Genomic DNA, 22,097 nt, shown 5'->3' on the forward strand with positions numbered 1-22,097 from the left:
CACTTGTATTTTTCCCTCATTTGAGCTGAAATACTTCTCAATGCTTGGACCAAAACTGTGCCAGTTTTAACTGTATGGATCGTAGCTGTAGAACTAGAATTTAGTCAAAACCGGTGACCATTAAGAGCAGAGACATTTCATAGCAACTTATTTTTGAGATAAATCTTGTTCTTCTAAACATTCTTATTCACTCCTAGCAAAGCTGCACTGTGCCTATGCTTGAAGCTAAATAAAAAGGTATATAAGAGTTTAAAAAAAAAGCAAGCAAACAAATGTGTGCAAGAGCCAAGAGGCTGCTAATCTCAGGATTTCTATACCTCTCTGTTAGATGTATGTGCTTATAAATGGTTATATGTTTGAATACATGTTTTAACAACAGAGAGAGACTTTTGTGTGTCCACAAAAGTGAAATCGTTGTTGCTGCATAAAACCTCACTGCTCCTCTATCTTGCCAGTCTGAGCAGTGTTTGTAAAAGAGCCTATAAGCCACATTTAGGAGGTAAACATCCCTCGGGGCAGAATACTTTCCTTGTGAGCTCACTCAGTCTTAACTTGCTTGTTTTTCTTCTGTACCCTAGTGTCCCAACAGTTGGCCCAGTGCAAAACTGGCAGACAGTTCTTTCTTTGGGACTAGAGGGTGATTTTATGTTGCCATTTCAGTCCTTGACCGAGAGGAATTATTTGCACATAAGCTCAACTTCATTTACACAAAGTCAAGCAAAAGTAACGAGCACTGGTGAAGCAAATAATACTGCGAGGAACGTCATCAAAATAGAGACTTTTTCGAAGATATGTAATGTTCTTGCCAGAAGAATAAAGAATATTATGTGGGTGTTGTATGGAAGGAAGAAAAAAAAAAAGGCGAATTGAGCAATGGTGCAGGCACATTTTCGTCTGGATTTCTGCAGAGTACTGGATATTTGACAAAGAAACACAGCTGTAGTTTGCTTGCCGTTTTGTGAGAGTTTGGGTTGAGTTGTGCTTTTCATTGTAAGGGTGTGGTTAGATCAGTCCATGGGTCTCTGAAGACTGGCAAAACGCCGTCTGCTATTAAATATGTCAGTAGTTTGGAGTAGCATAAGCTGTGAAGCATAATAACTAAACTACATTTGTTTTCTTCAGCGACAGAAAGTCTGGCTTTGATCTGTGATTAAATACTATTATTTTATAAAGTGGTATTGCTTAAACAAAGGCAGAAATTGCTTTTGAATCATGTACTGCCTATGGCTTGGGCCTGCCAACAACCATGGTGGATCAGGAGCATCAGATGTTGCTGATTTAAGCAGATAGCTATGTGACAGCTAGATTTAGTCATCCCTATGGAGAACTTTTTTATGGTGTAGCCGTGCCTATCATCATCAGGTTTGCTTGACTATTTCACTATGGAATTGCAGCCCAAATTGTAACTTTCTGAGTTGTCATTTATCCTCTCTGATCAATTTACACTTGCATGGTGCAGGTTTTTCCTCTCTATGTGTCAGCCTAAGCCTGGATGCGTGCTGCAGAGAAAATGCTCCTCCTCTCAGTGCATAGAGGGGGCTACAGGAAAGCTGGATGGGGACTCTCGATCAGGGAGTGCAGGGATAGGATGAGGGGGAATGTTTTTTAGCTGAAAGTGGGGAGATATAGAGGAGGAATTAAGAAGTGTTTTCCTGTGAGGTTGATGAGGCACTGGCACAGGTTGCCCAGAGAAGTCTTGGATGCCCCATCCCTGGAGGTGTTCAAGGTCAGGTTGGATGAGGCCTTGAGCAATCTGATGCAGTGGAAGGTGTCCCTGCCCATGGCAGGGGGGGTTGGAACTGGATGATCTTTAAGATTCCTTCCAACCTAAGCCATTTTGTGATTCTGTTCATCATGTACTGTCCCACGAGTCAGTGTCAGAGCTCAGGTCAAGCCTGGTGACTGCTGAGTTAGGACTGTCTACAGCAGACATGTCCTGCCAGGGACTTGCAGAAAGAGAAACAGCTTCACCCTCTGAGTCGGACCCCACTGTTGATGCCAAAGGGGCAGGGAGGGAGAGAGCCTAGAGCAGAAAATATTGAGGCCTCTCAGCAATCTGTTCCAGTCCTGCTTCTGTGGGGAGGAGCTGGATCCTGTCTTCACCTCCTTTTCCCACCAAGCAGCGCTGCTGCTGCTGTGACTGCCCATTCTGGGGCAGCCAGACTTCACCTTATCCTGCTATTGGCCCCAGAATTTCTGTGTGTGCTAGAGCAGCAACTCCCAGGGCTCTGTTGAAGCCTGTGGTGTGTGGCACTTTCTCCTGTGTGACTGCACAATGATCTTTGTGATCATGTAGCTTTTCTTGTAAAGCGGCATCATGGACTTCCCAAACTCTTGCAAGCAAAAGATTCTGTGAGGGATCTTTTAAGTTTCCCAGATAATGGGCATATTGAAATATTTAAATTATGCAAACTCATTGGGAGAATGTGAACCAGCGTTTCTAATTATACCTGACAGGTGTCTCCTAATCTTAGTACCGTAGGCTGTTAACTCTTCCTGAAATGGGATTCCCGGTGTTGGGACAGAATCAAGGCCTAAGCACAGGGCTTTTTATTGTTTAGCAATGAATGTGAGGATTTTTTTTAAAAGTCATCCGCAGCTGAATGTATACACAGAACAAAAACCTGGACTGGTCAGAGGAGACCCTAATAGTCCACAGCTGCTTGAGTAGGAAATATTCAGGAGGTTTTGTTTGTGTTTCTTGTTTTTCTGGCTGTGAACAGCATAGATTGTCTTTACTTCACCTGGTGATCACCACGTGGCCTCTAACACCCAAACTACTTCAGTCGCCATACCCGAATCTATGCTTAGCCTGAGAAATGATGGGTTTAAATAATTTGGCAACAAGATAGTAACTGATCGTGTGGGAAGGAGCCTAAACAATACTGCCTGCGATTTGGTTTTGTATTTCTAATCCATAATGGATATTAAAATGTTGAATGTTAAAAGAGGCTTGGAGAGAATGTATTGGTGCCTTACTGGCAGGACGTGCCCTGTTGCAGGTTCTTATGTGGAGGAGTCACAGACAGACGGATCTGGAGGCTGTCTGGAGGAGTGTATTCCATTCCCTACAGGAGCTGGCATGCCAGCCACTCCGAGGCTTCTCTGAGCAGCACTTTTGCATTTGTAATCCTCTGGCTGAGGCAATGTTTTACTTTTGTCCTTGGGATATTTTATCGTGTTAGCTTTTGGCCTCTCTCCCTCTTGTGAAGATAACTTTAAGCCTGGTCTCCAAAGGGCTGGTGGTGCCCTTCTACTACACCTGCCACGATATCACGTGCAAATTTTGTATGTGAACCCTCTGCTTTATCATCACGATTTTTAATGAAAATAGACTGAAGTCCAGGGCTGACCCCCATGGCACCTCTTTTCAAATATCCATCTTTTTTGACTGTCAACCATTGATAACTGGTGTCTCAGTGCAGTGTTTTGTGCAACCATTCATGCACCCACCTCCTGGTAACTGCAGTAAGACATCATCTCCCTTGTTTGCTTGTAGGAAAGTTGCATGGAATGAATAGGGTGATGGGTTTTAAAAAGGTTAAGATACAGCCCAGCCCTTGCTCTCCTTTTCTTCATGATCCTATTATCTTCTTAAAGGAATTGGAATGGTACACCCCTGTTTCTTCTTGGAAAAAACACACACTGGCTGCACTGTGTAACTTCTTAGGTGCTTGTACATTTGTTTTAGTGTCCAGTTAGCCCTACCCTGTCGTTCATCCTAATACCTTTTCATGTTGAGTTGAGGCCGACCGTGTTCCCCTCCGCTCCTTTCACTCTGGGTGCAGTGAAGAAACAGTGGTAAAGGTGCTGAGCATAGGCTTTGGTTTGCCCTTTCCTGACCATCCCTTTCATTTGCTTTGTGACTTACTCCATGCTCCTTTATTAGTTCTTTAAGAGAAGATGCGTTTACCACACAGCCATAGTATGAGCTGTAATTAACCCACAGCTAATTAAAGCAAACCAAACCTAGCACAGATAGTTCTGTGATTCATTGATGTGCTTTATGTGGGTGAAATGAGAGGAGATTTACCCTAGAGACCTTTCTTCCCTAGTTGCTCAGCTCAGCCTCTGTCACTGCTGTCTGTCTATAGCCCACCTCAGTCCTACCTCCGTTTTCAGGGTTGTGCAGATTATCGAGGAAGGTGGGTTGTGTGAGGTCTTACTTTCAGGTTTTGCTCCTTCAAAGGAGATTCTCTTCTCTGCACCATGGACTAAGCATGTGTCACTGTAGACATCCACCTGGAACCAGACAGGCTGAGAAAGTTGGCATTATCCAGCCTGGAGGGGAGAAGGCTCCAGGAAGTCCTTATAGCAGCCTTCCAGTACTGAAAAGAGCTGCTGGAAAGCTGGGGAGGGATTCGTTGCCAGAGAGTGCAGTGGCAGGGTGAGAGGGAATGGTTTTAAGCTGAAAGAGGGGAGATTTAGGTGAGATCTTAGGAAGATATTTCTTACTGTGATGGTGGTGAGGCACTGGCACAGGTTGCCCAGAGAAGTTGTGGCTGCCCCATCCCCGGAGGTGCTCAAGGCCAGACTGGATGAGGCTTTTAAGCAACCTGATGCAGTGGAAGGTGTCCCTGCTCATGGCAGAGGGGTTGGAACTGGATGATCTTTAACATCCTTTCCAATCCAGACCATTTTATGATTCTATGATCCTGACATGAGCTGTCTTTAAAATAGCTCCATATCAGTCATGCCAGTCTGTGAACATGCAAGATACTATGGAAATCCCAAACAAAGCAAACAGTCTTGTCAGGTGTCCTGCACGTACATGCCATGGTGTTCCAAATTGACCTTCTGCTTTCAGCTTCCCAGGCAATGTTATTTGTGCAGGACTGCACCTTTTTGTGATGGTTCCAGGCTCACTGAGTTTCTTACTGAGCCTTTTTCTTACTAGTGAGTGGTTTGGCAATTATAGATGATAAACAGGGCTTGTATGTAAATCCAGGGATTAGAATCTGACAGGTAATCTCAGTGGAGCAGCAGAAGTTGGTAACAGGTAAACTGACAGCCTGGGAAAGGTGAGAGTACGCCTGTAATTTCAGGGAGTGAGGATTTTAGAGAGGCTGTGTAAGGACAGTGGCGATGACTAATATGTTGTCCCCTCTAGATGCAGACTTCTGTGGTTTGCAGCAAAACAAAACAGCTTGTCAGCACAGGATACAGATGTGTTTCCACAAGTCACAACGAAACTAGCTGGCTGGCCTTTGCGATTCATTTATCAAAGCATTTCCAGTTCCCATTTTGAGGCTAGAGGCTAATTATAAGTATCATTTCAGGGATGCTGCACAGTGCTCAGCTCAAATGAGATTCAGTTAAAAAATCTGAAAGGTATCTGGTTTGGTTTTTGGAGTATTAAGCATCCTGAGAGGATATTTGAAAACACTTTGCCTAGCTGAAGTAAACAGCAATTTTGTGTTGCCAGTTTGGATCTGAGACGTATACAGTTGTTAGCACAAAGGATCAGTTCTCAATTCGCAACTTAGACACTAATTTGCCTGGGACACCCTCCTATACTTTTTTGTGGCCATTGGAAGTTAAACAATTAGAACCATTAGAAAGCTGCTGCTGGCTGGGAATTGTTCTGTGGGTCATATCCAGGAACACCTTTCTCTGGAAGGGACCAGCAGTGGTGGTTTAGAAGAACAAGTAAGTACTTGGAAGATCTGATCCTAAACAGGTTGATAGGTGTCTTGTGACGCTGAATATTGGTCTAAGACACAGAGCACAAGGAATGCTGTCCTTCCAGGCTCTGATAGTAATATAAATATTCATATAGGTTCTGTCCTTCTAGGCTTTAATAATAATATAAATATTTGTATGGCTTCTATATTAATTAGGGTTGACCGTTAGAAGAAAAGCTCAGTCCCTATCAATCTTGCCATGTTGTTGGCCTCATCAACTTGCTAGAATTTGCCACATTTTAATTTGTGGGCAAAATTCTGAGGTTCTTCCGTGCCAAGAATTTATGAGGAGCAAGAAAGGGTTGAGTGTTGTTTTGAATGGGTATGGTGGGTTTTTTGTTATTCTTTGTTGTTGTTGTCTTTTACAACAACAACCTTGGACACACTGTCATATTTTAGTCACTGGTTCTGTGCAAACACACTGCATTAAAGTGACAGTTTCTCACTCTGCCCTTATCAAGCAGTCAGTATCTCTTTGGAATCACAGCTATAAGTCCTTTATTTTATTTATCTTCTGTTAGCTGTAATCTAGGCACTGAGCAGCACTAAAGCATCCCATCCTATCCTATTTTTATGTACCCAATCACGTTAACAGAATGGAAACCTTTAGGAACAGCCTTCAGCAATAAGTACTCATAGCTTTGAGCACAGCCACATGAGTTAGCGGCTTTCTTCCTCAGCGCTGCTTCACATCGATTTAAATTCCTGGATAAATTGTGAAATAAGGTCAAGTAAATTTCAAAGCCATTTCCAGATACTACTTTTAGAGCCTGTGACAAATTGTAAGTATGAAAAAATGCCGCCTCACTATCTTGCAAAGACATAAAAATCTGTGCAATTCATCTGTAGGGGAAGCTGTGGGAATGACATTAACTTACTAAGGGTTAAGGGCAGAAGTTTTAAAGCTTCCATTTCATGCTTGCAGATAACAAGCCTGGTCCCAGCTAAGGAATCATAGAACTCTTCGGGTTGGAAGGGACCTTAGAGATCATCCAGTTCCAGCCCTCCTGCCGTGGGCAGGGACACCTTCCACTGGATCAGTTTAAATGAGGCAATGTGGAGGAATTTTACCTCCCAGCAGTATCCAGTTCCTGTAGCCTCTGGGGAGCAACTGCTTCTCCAGCTCCCTTCAAACTGGTACTGCAGGCAGCAGTGGAACCAGCTCCAGCCTGGAGCCTGTAGGGATCAGTCACAGGCGCGTACTGAGTTTCCTAGCCTCTCATCCCAGGCAAGGTGCTCCTGCATTGTCATACCAAGGGCTCTGAGGGTCTGCACTGAATTCTTTGCAATTTTTTGAGCCTCCTGTGACCAAACACAGTAGTAACCCTGGTCTATTGAGATGGAGGGTGGCTGAAGCTAACTATTCATGTGCAGAACTTCCAGTGAAAGCCTGAGGGAGTTAATATTTCGTGGGGATAGAGAGTTCTCTTGCTTAAGATAATGTTTGGCAGGACCAGCTGCTTTAATCTTGACTTAAACAAGACTTGGTGGTTGGATTGCAAACTGCAGAGGTGTTCTGCTTGCAAGTGAAGCAGTTGGTGTTTTTGCTATTTAAAAAAATGAACCAGCAGTAGAAATAAAGTAAGCTGAATTGTCAAAGAAAAAGTATATCAGTATCAGTGAAGCTAGTGAGGAACTATGTGTGTGCTACGTGTAGAAATTTAGCTAGATCTGCCAACTGTGGCATCCTTCCCAGGCTGCATTCCAAGACAGGATTCAGGCTCTCTTTGGGGCTGTAGCAGTTTCCTGATGCAAAAATTCATCCTAGCCAAGCCAAAGGAAGAGATGGGTGCAGGATCTTCACACAGACAAGACAAAAATTTAATATTTTTGGCTCAGATATCTAGACGTACCCATGGTATGATAACATGTAGCCATGGGTGAGATATTTAAATTTTTCTTGGTGGGAAAATGTTTCTTCCCCATGAGCCCCGAGGATGGCTCAGATGGCAGGGAGATGCAGTTTCTGCCACTGCACAGAAGGGTGATGCTTCTGCTTTCCTGACTGGGTTTGTTAGTGCTCTCAGGGGTGATTGTGTGGCTCTACCAAGTGCAATAGATAAGGATCAGTTATCCAAAATGTTGCCACTTGTTATGTGTAATTGGTGGCTGTAGTCCAGTGGGAAGCTGGATCCACCTTTCACACTGTGTGACAGACCATCAAGAACACTCATCCAACTGGTGGCTTTACTGGTGGCCACATGGAAATCTAGAAGGTTGGAGGACAAATCCTGTTCCTTATGTTTACTCTTTCTCTCTTCCAGCAGCTTTCGTAGTCTTTGTTGTAAAAGAGAGCCCAGATGCATTTAAAGCACTTGGGAATGAAGCAGACACAGCTTTGCCACTTCTGTCAGGGTCTCAGGAGGGGAAAACAGGAATAGAAGCTACAGAAGCTTGGGCAGAATTGGGATAGGGAAGATGGGACTGCCCAATAAAGTTGGACATTTGGGAATTGCATGCCAGACAAATGCAGAATAAACACTACATATGAACCAAAGGCTACATAAGAGTATGTGACAGGTGTGTTTGTGTGGTAAAGAAAGGTATGACGACCCCAAAGGAAAAATGGCTGAACACAAGGATCAAATAAAAGAAAGCATGAGGCAAAAGCAAGAAAACAGAAGTAGGTAATGTTTGTTTGGAGAGTGAGTGGGTGTGAATTCCAAGCCTTCAAAATAGCCTACAATTTAAAAAAAAAAAAAAAAAAAGGTGTATGGGTGAAGAAAATAAAGAGACTGGTCTAAGACAAACACATAAAAGAGACAACCTAGAAATGGCATGAGGTTTAATGAAACTTTAATGAGTCACCACTCGTAGCAGGCAAGTCCATTGTTAGCTTGTAGAAATGTGTGATCTGGCAGTGTCACAGTCTCTCCTCTTTCTGTCTTTGGTCCCTGTACTCCACTAGTACATCTGGTCATACACCACTGTCAGGGTGCTGGTGCAGTGGCCAAGCTGAAAGGTCCCCAGGCTTTTTTGTGCTTGTGGAAGTTCACTATGGTACAAATAATTGGTGTAAGTTAATTGCTAATGTAAGCGCAACATGAGCTGGCATTGTGCACCAGCAATGTGCCCTTGCAGCCCAGAAAGCCAACCATATCCTGGACTGCATTCAAGTGTGACCAGCAGGGTGAGTGAGGGGATTCTACCCCTTTACTCTGCTCTCATGAGACCTCACCTGGAGTCAGGTTTTCAGTTCTGGAGTCCTCAGCACAGGAAGAACATGGATTTCTTAGAGCGAGTCCAGACAAGACCATGAAGATGAACAGAGGGCAGACTGAGAGAGTTGGGCTTGTTCAACCTAGAGAAGAGAAGGTCCAGGGGACATTTTATAGCAGCCTACTGGTACTTGAAGGAGGCCTACAGGAAAGCTGGGAAGGGGTTCTTTATCAGGGAGTGCAGGGATAGGACATGGGGAACAGTTTTAAGCTGAAAGAGGGGAGATTTAGATGAGATATTAGGAAGAAATGTTTTCCTGTGAGGGTGGTGAGGCACTGGCACAGGTTGCCCAGAGAAGTGGTGGCTGCCCCCTCCCTGGAGGTGTTCAAGGCCAGGTGGGATGAGGCTTTGAGCAACCTGATCCAGTGGGAGGTGTCCCTGCCCATGGCAGGGGGCGTTGGAACTGGATGATCTTTAACCCAAACCATTCTGGTTCTGTGTTGCCGTAGGGACTTGGAATGGGAGGGGAAATGAGCTTATAAAGTAAAGGTTTGCTGAGAAAATGTTTAGCAGACAGCTTTCTCTGATTTGGTCCATACTTTGAAAATGGAAAATATCTATAAAAGAAAAACCTGAGTAGAACTAGAATTCAAAAAAAAAACACCAACCCTAAGTTAGTGGTTACTGTGCCACATGCATGCTATTGCCAAACAAAGAGCTTCAAACTTGATGACAAAGCTGTATAGAAGCTTGCATGATGAAATCCGAAGCTGGACAAACACAGCTTGGTTTTCATTTATAGTTCAAAGTCTGTAATCTGTCCAACTTCATAAAGACCTTGAGAAAGCTGAGCCAAGTTTTAGGAGACCTTGGTTGAGTTACAGTTTCTGATGGAAACTATGAAAAAGGATGGGCTTTCATGCCAAAGCAGACAAAACTTCTGGATTTGACCGTGTTTTAAGTTTGGGAGTTAAAATCTAAGCTCTGAGTAAAATAGAATTCAGACTTCTGTCCAACAAAAGAAGTAGTTAACTGAAGCCACAGCTTGCTTAGCTTTTTTTCATGTGACACTTTGTACTCTGTCCCTTTGGGTTTGTTTTTTTTTTAATTACCACATTGCCATAAATGAAAATGGAATACAGATTCTGCTCTGCCTTTTATTTTCTTGTTAACAAACATCTGGAAACTCAGTTTGTATAATAAATAAGACTAAGCAAGTATGTTTTGCTCTACAGTGTCTCTTTTGGGAATGGTTATATTAATACTGGCTCTACTTTAGAAGAGGAAGTCAGTTGGACTTGTGTTTTCCCGTTGCAGATGTTGTTCTGGAGAAGGCCATGCATAAGTGCATTCTGAAGCCACTGAAGGGCCACATTGAAGCGATGTTGAAAGAGTTTCATACCGCGGATGGTTCTTGGAAACAGCTAAAGGAAAACCTGCAGTTGGTGCGGCAGAGGAATCCTCAGGAACTGGGCGTATTTGTTCCAACACCAGACTTTGTGGACGTTGAAAAGATTAAAGTCAAGTTCATGACCATGCAGAAAATGTATTCACCTGAAAAGAAAGTCATGCTGCTGCTGAGAGTTTGCAAACTGATTTACACTGTTATGGAGAATAACTCAGGTACACTGCTTCTTCTGGTTCAAGTTCACAGATATTCTGAACCTGGTGTTGTCTTAAAGGAGTCCTACAGGAAAGCTGGGGGAGGTGTCTCTTTATCAGGGCGTGCAGGGATAGGATGAGGGGGAACATTTTTAACCTGAAAGAGGGGAGATGTAGATGAGATCTTAGGAAGAAATGTTTTCCAGTGAGGGTGGTGAGGCACTGGCACAGGTTACCCAGAGAAGCTGTGGCTGCCCCATCCCTGGAGGTGTTCAAGGCCAGGTGGGATGTGGCTTTGAGCAACCTGATCCAATGGAAAGTGTCCCTGCCTGTGGCGGGAGGGGTTGGAACTGGATGATCTTTAAGGTCCTTTCCAACCCAAACCATTCTATGATTGTTTCAGTGGAAGAAATCAGACTGCCTGATTCTGCAGATATGCCTCCTTCTTGTAGCATCTTCTTGCCCTTTTGAGAGGGATTCTTCCTCTCCAATTCCTTTGTGATATCTCTGCATCTGGCAGCACATCTTAGAAATTCAGCATGAAGCTGAGTTGTGAAGCAGCATTAAAAAAAACAGCTTTGCTTAACTGTAGGCTTTTGAAGTTGGCTGTCAGAAAGTCCTGTGAGTCTTGTATTTGTCACTGGTTCTAAGTGAGTATTTTTCTGGAATGGTAATAGAGGTAGCACCCTATATTTAGCTGTAGTAATTCAGTGACATGTATGCACTATTACAAGGGCTGTGTCAATGGATGGAGGAAAGCAGCCTCTCATCCATTGTTTGTGCCTCTGAATGCTCTCATTGGGAAGAGAAATAACATCTATTTCTACACAGTAGCAAGATTCCAAAACTGACCTTGAAACCCAGATAATTAAATAGAAGTACAGACCAGTTAAGACCTGCTAAGTATTCAGTGGCACAATTAAAACACTGTGCTGGATGGCATGAATCCATAGGTGAAGCTTTGTTTCCTGATGCCTTATCTTGCACCACTCTGGTAGCTACCACCAGCTAAGGTGAAGCAACACTGGTGTGGGGGGAGGTTTGTTTCCCTAAGCTGCCACAGGTGGTTGGCAGTTTTCTTTCTAAGTGAGCACTGAATGTACAGCTAGGTCTGGTGCTGATCAAGATGCCAACCTTCTTTAGATATTTGAGATGAGTGGTGAAAAGTTGTGACTGTTAAAGACCCCCAGGCACTTTTGCAAGATTTAAGTCCAATCTACCGCCCAGTTTATTATTTATATGCGAAGTCCTGCATTTTAAAATGTATATATGAATCTAAACTCTTTTCTCCATGCAGTGTTATCCCAACGAGTATCACATTTTCAACATGCAGAAGAAAAATATTGAAAGGCTGCTGCTAGTTAACTGTTTCACTGAGGGGCTTGGGCTAAGATGCAGCAAATCCTCTTTGGTTGTCTTGTTTTATCCTGTAAAGTTTGTAAAACGTGACACTGAGCCAACAGCTCTTTGAGTACCTCCTTTGTCATGTACTCTCAGTCAGATAATAGTTTAATACCTAGTGGGTAGCCTTAGCTGATATAGCTTTAGATAGCAGCCCATTTGGAGTTTCACCAAAGCTTAAGTTGGCTCCTTCTCTTAGCATTTCACAGAATCACAGAATCACAGAATAACCAGGTTGGAAGAGACCCACCGGATCACCGAGTCCAACCGTTCCTACCAAACACTAAACCATATCCCTCAGCACCTCGTCCACCCGTGCCTTAAACACCTCCAGGGAAGGTGACTCAACCACCTCCCTGGGCAGCCTGTTCCAGTGCCCAATGACCCTTTCTGTAAAGAATTTTTTCCTAACGTCTAGCCTAAACCTCCCCTGGCGGAGCTTGAGGCCATTCCCTCTTGTCCTGTCCCCTGTCACTTGGGAGAAGAGGCCAGCACCCTCCTCTCTACAACGTCCTTTCAGGTAGTTGTAGAGAGCAATGAGGTCACCCCTCAGCCTCCTCTTCTCCAGGCTAAACAACCCCAGCTCTCTCAGCCGCTCCTCATAAGGCCTGTTCTCCAGCCCTTTCACCAGCTTTGTTGCTCTTTCCAAGTGACCAGTTCTGCAATAAACACAGTTGGCCAGACCCAGCAATTTATACACTTAGTTTATCTAAACAGAAAGTTCACATTCAGTAAAAGGTGGCATGAGCACAGACAGATGTAGGCACAGCATAGTCTCTGTGTGTTAGCTGCATGCTGCATTGCCCAAGATGCCCACCAGCTAGTTGGGAATGATGCAAGGCTTTGCTCACTAGTGTTTTAACTATGGTCTGTCAACGAAATGAGCTGAGTTTTCATTTAAAAATCTAATGGGCTTTTTTATATTCAGCCTTCTCTTCTGGAATTCAGACTCAGAAACTGGTATTTTTGTGGCTGGATCCTTCCACAAAGTGGATGTTGTCCCTCTGTGTATCAAGAAAATGCCTGTTTCTCATCTCTTAGATAGTGATAGAAGTGCAGGTGGAGGTCAGGCCAGACTGTCGTGGCAGCTTTTTTGTGAGCTGATGCCAGACTAAGCCTGGTCTTTAAATTCCCTTGCGTGCCTCAAGGTGTGGAACATCAGACTTTGCTTGTTAGAAGTACAGCATGAAGCTGGTGTTGGTCTTCTGTCTAGCGGCAGTGGGTGATAACAGGAGGCCTTAGAGTAACACAAATGTGTACTGGTCTGTGAAGGCAGCAAAATAATGCTTTGTGTGGTTTGTGTATCACTGTCTTATGTTCCCTTCATCCCAGGGAGGCTGTATGGAGCTGATGACTTCTTACCTGTGTTGACGTATGTACTAGCCCAGTGTGATATGCTTGAACTGGATACTGAAATTGAATACATGATGGAATTGCTGGATCCATCTTTGCTGCATGGAGAAGGTAATCTATTTATTTCTTTTTATTAGAACTGAGTGAAGGACTTGGGAGAAAGGATTCTTCCTCATAGTGCAGTTGCTGCTAACCCTGCTTGAGTAGAAATCCTTTCAAAGGGATTCCTCAAGTCAGCAGTATTGGTAGCATAACAAGAGAATCTCATCGTTATTTCCATCTTGAAGTAAGAGAAAGCTGGTTTGCTTGCAGAGTACAGACTTGAGTGACCTGGGAATCTTCTGATGTATCCTAACTGAAGAATGAATATATTGTTTTCAGCAAAGAAGGGGGCGGAATAGTGATTTAGCAGGCAAATACATACACTGTGCAGGCACCAGATATGGTTATCCTTTTGTGCTTGAAAATATCCTGGGAGTATTTATAGGGCAGCAGCAATCAGTTAAATTGTGAGACACCTAATGCAAATGGGGCTTGGGTTAGGTGCTTTCTAAGAACTTATGAGAGAATTCTCTGCTGGGGAAGTGCTTTTGAGAGTACTGTCCACCTTATGGCTTCTTCCCAATATTTGCTTCTCACTAAGCATTTTTATAGCTCTAGGAATGTTTCCTAAGGTGCTTTTGAATGATGGCTGAATTACACTAGAAGCAACGAAATCTCCCTCCTTTCTGTTTTTATGGTGGTGTTTTATCAAAGCCCTTGGTAGGCCCCAGAATATACCAGTTTATGAGGAAGTTTAAAGGTTTTGTGACCAACCTCAGCTGTGTGATGAAGTATGTGTGTTTCCCGTTCCTGCTATCTCTTGGCTTGCTGACGTTGCTGTATCCTCTTATAGGCCGGTATGTTTGAGAACACTTTGCCAGGATTCCTCGAATTTGGCACTAGTTTGTTCCCTGCTTTGTGTACAGAGCATCCTCTAGTGTATTGTTCAGGAATCTTAGCATGGAAAATACTTGAGATGCAAAGCTGGAGATCATTAACATACTTGAAAGGCAGAAATGTTACTTGAGTATCAAGCCACATGGTTTTTAATGCAGCACAAGAAGTCCATCTATTGGCTGATGCTGTATTTGGCACTAGCTGAACTACACTGTGCAAGAAAAACTAAGTGCTTTGGAGTAGGGCAGTTAAATGTGTTGTATTTTCCAGTTTGTCTCATGGGTCTTGCATGTGTTTAATATATAACGCTTGTTGTAAAGCTAAAGGCCAAGGGGATTCTATCAGTAATACAGAAAATACTACTGCGAGCATAGAAGGCGTCTTTGACTCTATGAATGGATTGTGCTGCCTCTTAAGTGGACATTCCCACTTAAAAAAAGGAGAGTGAGAGATATAAATGACAGCACATCTTTTCTCCTGGTTTTTGAGGCCTGTTACCTCCAATGGAGATTTCTTTTCCTTTGTGACCTGCAGCTTCTTTTGTATATCAGCAGCTCTGTCTTGACTTTAATTTGCTCTCCACTCATGTAATGAAGGTGGTGTATGGAGGGCTCTACACATCATCTCCTGAACTAGTTGGACGTTATGGGGAGCGCTAAAAAGGTGACAAATGCAATCTTCATTTTTAAAACAGGCACATCACGCACTCAGTCATTGCTTTATTGCTGCTACAGGTAGTTGCCTAAGTTCCCGAGCAGTGGTAGATTGTGTTTTACTTTGTTCAAGCAGCTGTATGTATTTCGTCCACACTTGAAGCTGGGGAAGAAAACAAATTACTGTATGGAAATCATTTAGAAGAGAACTCACGTTCTGACTTTTGTAAAAAGAGTCAGGAGTAAATGAGTGTCACTGGTCACTTAAGTAACCAGCTTTCCACAGCCCTAGTGGACCCAGAGATAGATACTATGCACCACCTGATAATATTGAGCACATGCAACTGCTGCACGTTTCTTAGCAGCTGAGAATAAGTCTTCCAATATTTTGCAGGCCAGGCTGCTTTTCTTTGTATCTAAATATTTTGGCAATAGAGTACAGGGACTTTCATATCTATATATGTGTGTGTGTATAAAGTTGTGTTTGTACTTCTGACTGTGGCCAGCCGGAACTAGTGTGGTGTTTGTGACCACTCTGAGAAGTCTTTCCCTTGCTGTCTTCACAGGGGGCTATTACTTGACAAGCGCTTACGGTGCCCTTTCACTGATCAAGAACTTCCAGGAAGAACAAGCTGCCCGGCTGCTAAGTTCAGAAGCCAGAGATACTCTCCGGCAATGGCACAAGAGGAGGACAACAAACAGGACGATACCTTCAGTTGATGATTTTCAGGTAGAGATTAGGGCTGAAGGAAAAAAAGAGGGATGATTTGTTTTGTTGGAAATCCCTGTTTTAGAGGTACAATTCATAATGATGAGGCCTTACCTTGAGGCCACAAGGTAAGAGGAGTGAAGAAGTGCTGATAAAATGGCTGGCAAATTTGCCTCTGTTTTGGAGTCTTCGCACCGTATAATAGAGTTTGGTTATGATGGTTTAGGGAAAAGAGCAAATAATGTAGCTTTCCCAGCCTCCCTTCTATTTAAATCGTGCAAAGCAAGGACAAATTGAATCATATCAAAGCTTCTTTGTATGCTTTGCTGTTAAAAAGAACACATTTCCAGTGGTGTAAGTCAGCACAACGGCCCAGTACCTAATGGCAATAGAGAACAGAGGTGGGAGAAGAACTTGCCTGAAGCTTTGAAGTTTAAGCAAGGAATAGAGTTCTATACTATGGATGTCTTCATGTATGTTTGTGTTTTTTCCCTCCCCTCCATTTCTTATTGCTCTTTCAGAGTAGGGCAGTAACTCCAACTGAAGAATAACAAAACAGTCGGGATTACTTCATCTTTTAAAACCAGGCCTGCATGTCTTTTATCTGGTACGCTGTTGACTGCCTGTTCAGATGCATCAGTTTGCGGACTGAAGCATGGAAGATGTTGGAATCAAGAAGAAAGGATTTACTCTTTTGCGTTCAGCTGTTTACTGTTCATACCACAACACAAACTTGCCAGAGAGGCTAAGGACAACCATCAATTAGTTACAATCTAGATAAGAGCTTGAAAAATGAAGGCCTGAGGTCATCAGGAGATGATGAGACCATTCAGTTGAGGCTTCTTCTGCTTTATCAGTGTCCCTGCAAACAACTGCAGCACAACACTGAACAGAAAGGAGTCAGGAAAAGAAACTTCCACAATTTGCCTCTTTGAAGAAGAGGAGAACTGATTAAAAGAAATTCCAAACTATGGCCAGTACGCAAAGCTAGTCCATCTTTCTGGGCTCCATTTCATATTCTGCTCACCTGTAGTTAGGTGTCAGATTCAAGCAGCTTGAGTCTTTATTCTTTCTAGCAAAACACTGCACTTCATAGGAAAATAAATCACCTTGTGTTTCTACTGGATGACAAAATGACAGACGATTCTTTCAGCAGGATCTTGTATTTCATTTCACCTTCTTCCTCAACAGAGGAACTTCAGCCAAGTTAATCGTACAGCTGGTTGCAATGCTGGATGTGGGGGGTGCAGGGTGCCAGGGAAGAGCTTGGCACCAAGTGTGTCCAGTGCTTCTCTTTCTGTCATCTCTTTCAAGAGAGCCTTGAACCAATAAGATCCTACAACTTGCAGGCTGTGCTTGGCACAAATTCAAGCATTTTGCTGCCTGCTCAGACTGCAAGTGTTCCATCTCCTTTCTCCATGTCTTACTACGGAGCACCTTCCCTACAATCAACATGTAACTCAACTTCAGCTCAGTTCTTCTTTCCCACATCGACCCAGTATGCTGTGACTGCATTTCTCCGATGCAGTCTTACAGCCTGATCAGCTTTTAGGGCCTGGAAAACCTTCATCCTCCCTTCTTTGAAAGGATGGAAGAGTTAAAAAATCCCATATTTTGATGATGATTAAATACAACTGTATGATGCTGCACAAATAATTTTGATTCTTAGTATACAAGTTACAGGCATCTTTACAAACTTCATCCTCTCCTTGAAGCAATCCTAAAAGTACATGTGTTCAAATATGGGTCTTCTGTGTGTTAACTTCATTAAAAATTAAAACTGTAGTGTGTTTTGCCATATCTAGGGCTGATTTTTTTATAAGTTCTTCATGCTGGGTAACAAAAACAGATTAATATTCAGTCGGGTTCAGTCCCAGTGGTGTAAATGCTGTTGCAAAGCTTCATTTTTTCAGCTATCAAAAAATACTTTATTAAAGAGAAGAGTGCTCTTTGGAACTTCAGTCATATGAACATTCTTCTCAGTCTTGGCTTTTAGGAGCTTGTTTTTATGAAATGCAAATTTTTACCTTTGTGATTTAGCATGAGTAAGTTATTCAGCATACATAGGTACCAGCTCAGACAATAAACAGGTCTTTCTCACTGTCATTTCTTTACACTTCCTTTGATTTTACTGCTTTTTAATCATTAACTGTAGTGAATTTCTTTTGTTAAAAAAGCATGTGACAGGCTGCTTTGTTCATGTTTCCAAAAGTTTGTCTTTAGTGACTGTGGTTCCTGAGTCATAGAACCACTGAGGTTCGAAAAGACCTCTGAGATAAGTCCAACCATCAGTCCAGCACCACCGTGCCTACCAAACCATGCCCCAAAGTGCCACATCTACGTGCTGTTTTAATACCTCCAGGGATGGAGACTCCACTACTGCTCTGGGCAGACTATTGCAGTGCTTCACCACTATTTTCAGTGAAGATACTTTATCCAGTTATCCAATTTAAACCTCCCCTGGTGCAACTTGAGGCCATTTCCTCTTGTTCTATCACTCGTTAACTTGGAAGAAGAAGAATTGCCTTCTAGAAAGGTAGAACTGCATTTTCTTGTACAGTATATTTAGAATTTATCCATTTTATCCTAGTTGTGGCAATGAGTCAACTTCAACAGAGAGAAAAGATCCATCTTTTGCCTCAAGATCACACTCTAGCATTGCAGAGTAACTTTTCTTTCTGCGCCCCTCTAAGCCTTATTTAAAAAAAGGGAAATGCTGTCACGTGCAGCGTCGTTCCATCAGGCTCGGACACCAAATTGCCACTGGTTAACGTGAGGGAAATGTCCTGCATGAGGACAGATGACCTTTTGCATACTGCAGCATGAGAGCACCAGAGGGTTCTCCTGCAGCAACTTATGAGTCAACATCCTTGTTCAGTGGCAGAGGGTGCTTTTCTTTTTCCTTCTAACGTACTGAGCAAAGCTTCTGTTCTCTAAGATCGACACAGCAGTGGCAGCGTCATCTCTCAGGCATGCTGCCTCAGATGTTTATTTTGCTTCACAGTATTTTGTTTGCCAGTGAGGCTAAACATCAAGTCCCATTAAAACCACTGGTGTTTTCCATGTGACTTTAAGGCTATATCTATTCGCTCTTAATCGCGGGGTTAGACTGTAAGCCAAGGAAAGGAAGATGCCAGCTTATGAATTTTTCATGCTTGCCACAGTTTTACCAACAACATCATGATCTCCAAGGTAGCCATAATGTGCAGGAATCACAAAGAGGTTTGCTGTTTCTTGCAGGCTGTTCAGTTTTCAGACAATGAGTTTTGGTGGTTTGAGTTTCTGATGTCTGTTTTCTCATTCTACAGAACTACCTTCGTGTTGCATTCCAGGAAGTCAACAGTGGATGTACAGGGAAGACCTTGCTAGTACGGCCATATATCACTACCGAAGATGTATGTCAGCTTTGTGCTGAAAAGTTTAAAGTGGACAATCCAGAAGAATATAGCCTGTTCCTTTTTGTTGATGACACCTGGCAGCAACTTACGGAGGATACCTACCCGCAGAAAATTAAGGCTGAGTTGCACAGCCGTCCACAACCCCAGGTCTTTCACTTCGTCTACAAGCGCATTAACAGTGATCCATATGGTGCCATTTTTCAAAACAACGATGACTCAGCTTCTTAAAACCAGCAACTCGTCGTTTAATTCCAGTTCCTTGTTAACTGCTGACAACATCTTTGTTGGCTGCCTTTCTTAGGAAATAAAACAGGTCTTAAACCATACTTGCCTAGTAAAACACGCGCAGTCACTTTTAGCACTGCTTACAAAACCTCACGTAAACCATGCGTATGGCCAGTTATGCATGATATTCCACCAGCGTGTTTGAATAAAAAGCCCATGAGGCTGAATTTCTTGTACCACAGACTCTTTTGAAGCATATTATGCTGCAGCCCTCTGCAGGTCTTTTGCTGTAGTATGCAAAAAAAATCTATTTTCTTATGCTCCTCCTGTAGCCAAATGTCATTTTGATTTAAATATATGTACACTAGACAAGTATTGCAGTAAACTGGCTGGTATGAGCTCAGTTTCACCAGCATGAGTTTGACCAAGACTGTCCGATGCAGGGCATCAGTTAACTCATAATTACCTGGATGATTGCATCCTTTCCTAATTTTTTTTTAATTACAGAAAATCGCCATGTTTTTATATATATATATCATAGAAATTTTATAGCAGTTGCAGGTAAACTGTCAGGGTTGGTTTTTGAAATATTTTTTTAACTATAAAGTATTCTATAATTATGCATGTGATTTTAACATTTAATATACAAGAATAAATCTCTTGCTGGTTTTAGAGTATTGCATTAAAAGTCTCTGTGGTTTCTCTTTTCCTGTTACAGGAGAGTTCTGAAACTTCTGTTATCTGTAAGAAGATTGTAACTTTGGCACTGGCCGTTTTGGTGCCTTTATCTGAACTTGATGTACTGTTACCTGGATTATTGCTTGTACGCATTGTTTTAGGCAGAACTAAGGGGTTGGAAGAGGAAACTGAAAGAAAAGGATGTAGAGAAGGGGCAGAGGAGGGATGTAGAGAACCTAATTTAGGATTAAAATGCGTTAAGTCTGCTGGTTCAGGCTCCTTGCAGAAAATAAGCAAAAGAGGTTGGGGAGGAATTTTTATGTAAGCAGCATGTAGATTTGCAGAGGGATCTGACAGCGCCCATCCCAGATCCTGTTTCTGTGGGCAGAGGATTAAATACATCAGTAAGGTGAAGGGGAACACTAACTGTTTTGTATAGTCTGTCACCAGCATCACAATGGACTGAAGAATGTATTGTAGCATTTCATGGCTCAGTAGGCGAGATGTGAGAGTCAGTCCTACCAGTCCTACGTACGCAAAGATAGAGTGGGAATAAATGCGTGTGTTCTGTGGAGTTGGCCAAGGTTGCTGATGCTCTGAGTGCGCTCCGGACCCAACCTCAGTCAATCAGGGCTACTCTCTTTGGAGGGACACGGGTTCTTCCCGAGTCCACTGTGAGCAGTGTATGTAAGGCAGAAGATTACAAAAATGTTGTGAGCAGCAGCATGTGTGTTGTACATACAGAGATCTGTAGCATTTTTGTCAGTTTGCTGTGTATCCGAAACCCCTGGCACATGTTTGTATTTCATTTTGTACATGGTGAGTTTTGCACATGATAATACATTGTAATACTGAACTATAATTCAGGATGTTGTGTGCTGTGGTTTTTGGGGTGTGGGTATTTTTCTTTAAGAAATTATTCATTCTTAAATGTTTTGCGTATCAATAGCCTCTGATGATGATGCTTTTCATGCTGCTCTGACCACTTCAAACCCTTGGCAAAGGAAGGAAGCAATAATGTTATTGTCTGGTTAATGTGCTTGACCTGAACAGTCCCTAGAAGAAGCAGGCAAGTATCTTAATTGCTGAACCATTTCTTGGCAAAGCTAAATAAAATTCCACTGTTTCCTTACGATGACAGCTCTGCTGCAGGGAGGGAAGGACTGGGGCAGAGAGGCAAAATAGTAAGAAACTCAAACTTGGATGTGAAACATAAAAAAAAAAAAACCATAAAAAGGGAAACAAGTCCCTAAACCTCAAGATGATTCTGCTGTCTATTCTTATGCAATTGTGTCTTTGGAAAATTAGAACATTTTATTCACTGTGCTCTGCAAAACACTTCTCACTTCTCGTAATGCCAGGAAACAGATGATACAAAAACTTTGGAAGGAATTTGGACATGTAAAAATAAGCTATTCTGTCTTCTCTAATGTGAGGTGTTTGACATTATGAAATACAGAAAAGCAAGGAAAATCTTAGAGTTGAGATGGTCTGGTTTTATTTATTGCTCCCTCTTTTTTGCAAAAGACAAGTAACTGGAAGGGCTGAAGGATATAAAGCTGGAGGTGGTAAAGCCCTAAATCTTGCTGATAAAAGAGGCTTAACAGTAAAGTTAACACTAGATTAGGAAATTACTTGTTAATTCACAAAAAGTGTACATACTGCAAAACCATAAAATGCCACCTGCAGCAGCTCATATCCAATCTAACTTCTTCTTGTCATTTCCCCATGTTGTTTTTCTTACTTTTCTTCTTAAAGGCTGTCATCCTTCCTTGCAGTCTCAGCCTTCCAGGCCAGTCTTGCGTTCCATGGATTGTTCTTTCTCTGCTGGAGTTAAGCATCACAAAGCAGGTGAGGATTCCTTACCAGGGTGGAGGGAGGTCATTTCTGTAATTCCAGAAACCTAGAGTGCCCAAAGCCTATGATGTGTAAATTGGTGCTAGATTAGCCTGATTTAAAAAAAATAAAATATATATTTCTGTGCTGTTTTCCTCACTCTTGTCAGGATTGCGGATTTACAGTCACCCACTCAAATGGGAAAGCTGCCCCAATCAAGATGCTAAAGCAGAGAGAGGGCTGTGGGTTTTGTAAAATGCTGCTTGTTGGAGAGTTTTTGCGATTCTGCCCCTTTCAGATGGGAGTATAACAGCAAGGGGACCCAGGTCTCAGCCTCTGCTGCTGGCAGTAGCTCTCAGGGTCCTCTGTGCGCAGCCCAGCGCTGTCCTTGTGCACTGCAACCAACTCTGAGCACCTCCTGGCACCACAGCCCCGCAGAAAGAAACTATTGACAACTGTC

The 22,097-nt window shown here is 42.8% G+C and overlaps 1 protein-coding gene across 3 annotated transcripts in view; it reads left to right on the top strand.

The window, feature by feature from the left end:
• RIN2 (Ras and Rab interactor 2) overlaps window positions 1-20,663 on the top strand; it is a 78,183-nt gene extending 57,520 nt beyond the window's left edge. For all 3 annotated transcript variants that reach the window (XM_069850341.1, XM_069850343.1, XM_069850342.1), the window contains 4 exons: window positions 10,161-10,466; window positions 13,179-13,310; window positions 15,358-15,521; window positions 18,809-20,663. In XM_069850341.1, coding sequence (XP_069706442.1) covers window positions 10,161-10,466; window positions 13,179-13,310; window positions 15,358-15,521; window positions 18,809-19,126 — 920 coding nt within the window. In that variant the 3' untranslated portion in view covers window positions 19,127-20,663. The remainder of the gene's footprint in view (window positions 1-10,160; window positions 10,467-13,178; window positions 13,311-15,357; window positions 15,522-18,808) is intronic.
• Window positions 20,664-22,097: the final 1,434 nt, after the last annotated feature.

The sequence above is a fragment of the Phaenicophaeus curvirostris genome, chromosome 2, assembly GCF_032191515.1.
Source record: "Phaenicophaeus curvirostris isolate KB17595 chromosome 2, BPBGC_Pcur_1.0, whole genome shotgun sequence".
Taxonomy (NCBI): domain Eukaryota; kingdom Metazoa; phylum Chordata; class Aves; order Cuculiformes; family Cuculidae; genus Phaenicophaeus; species Phaenicophaeus curvirostris.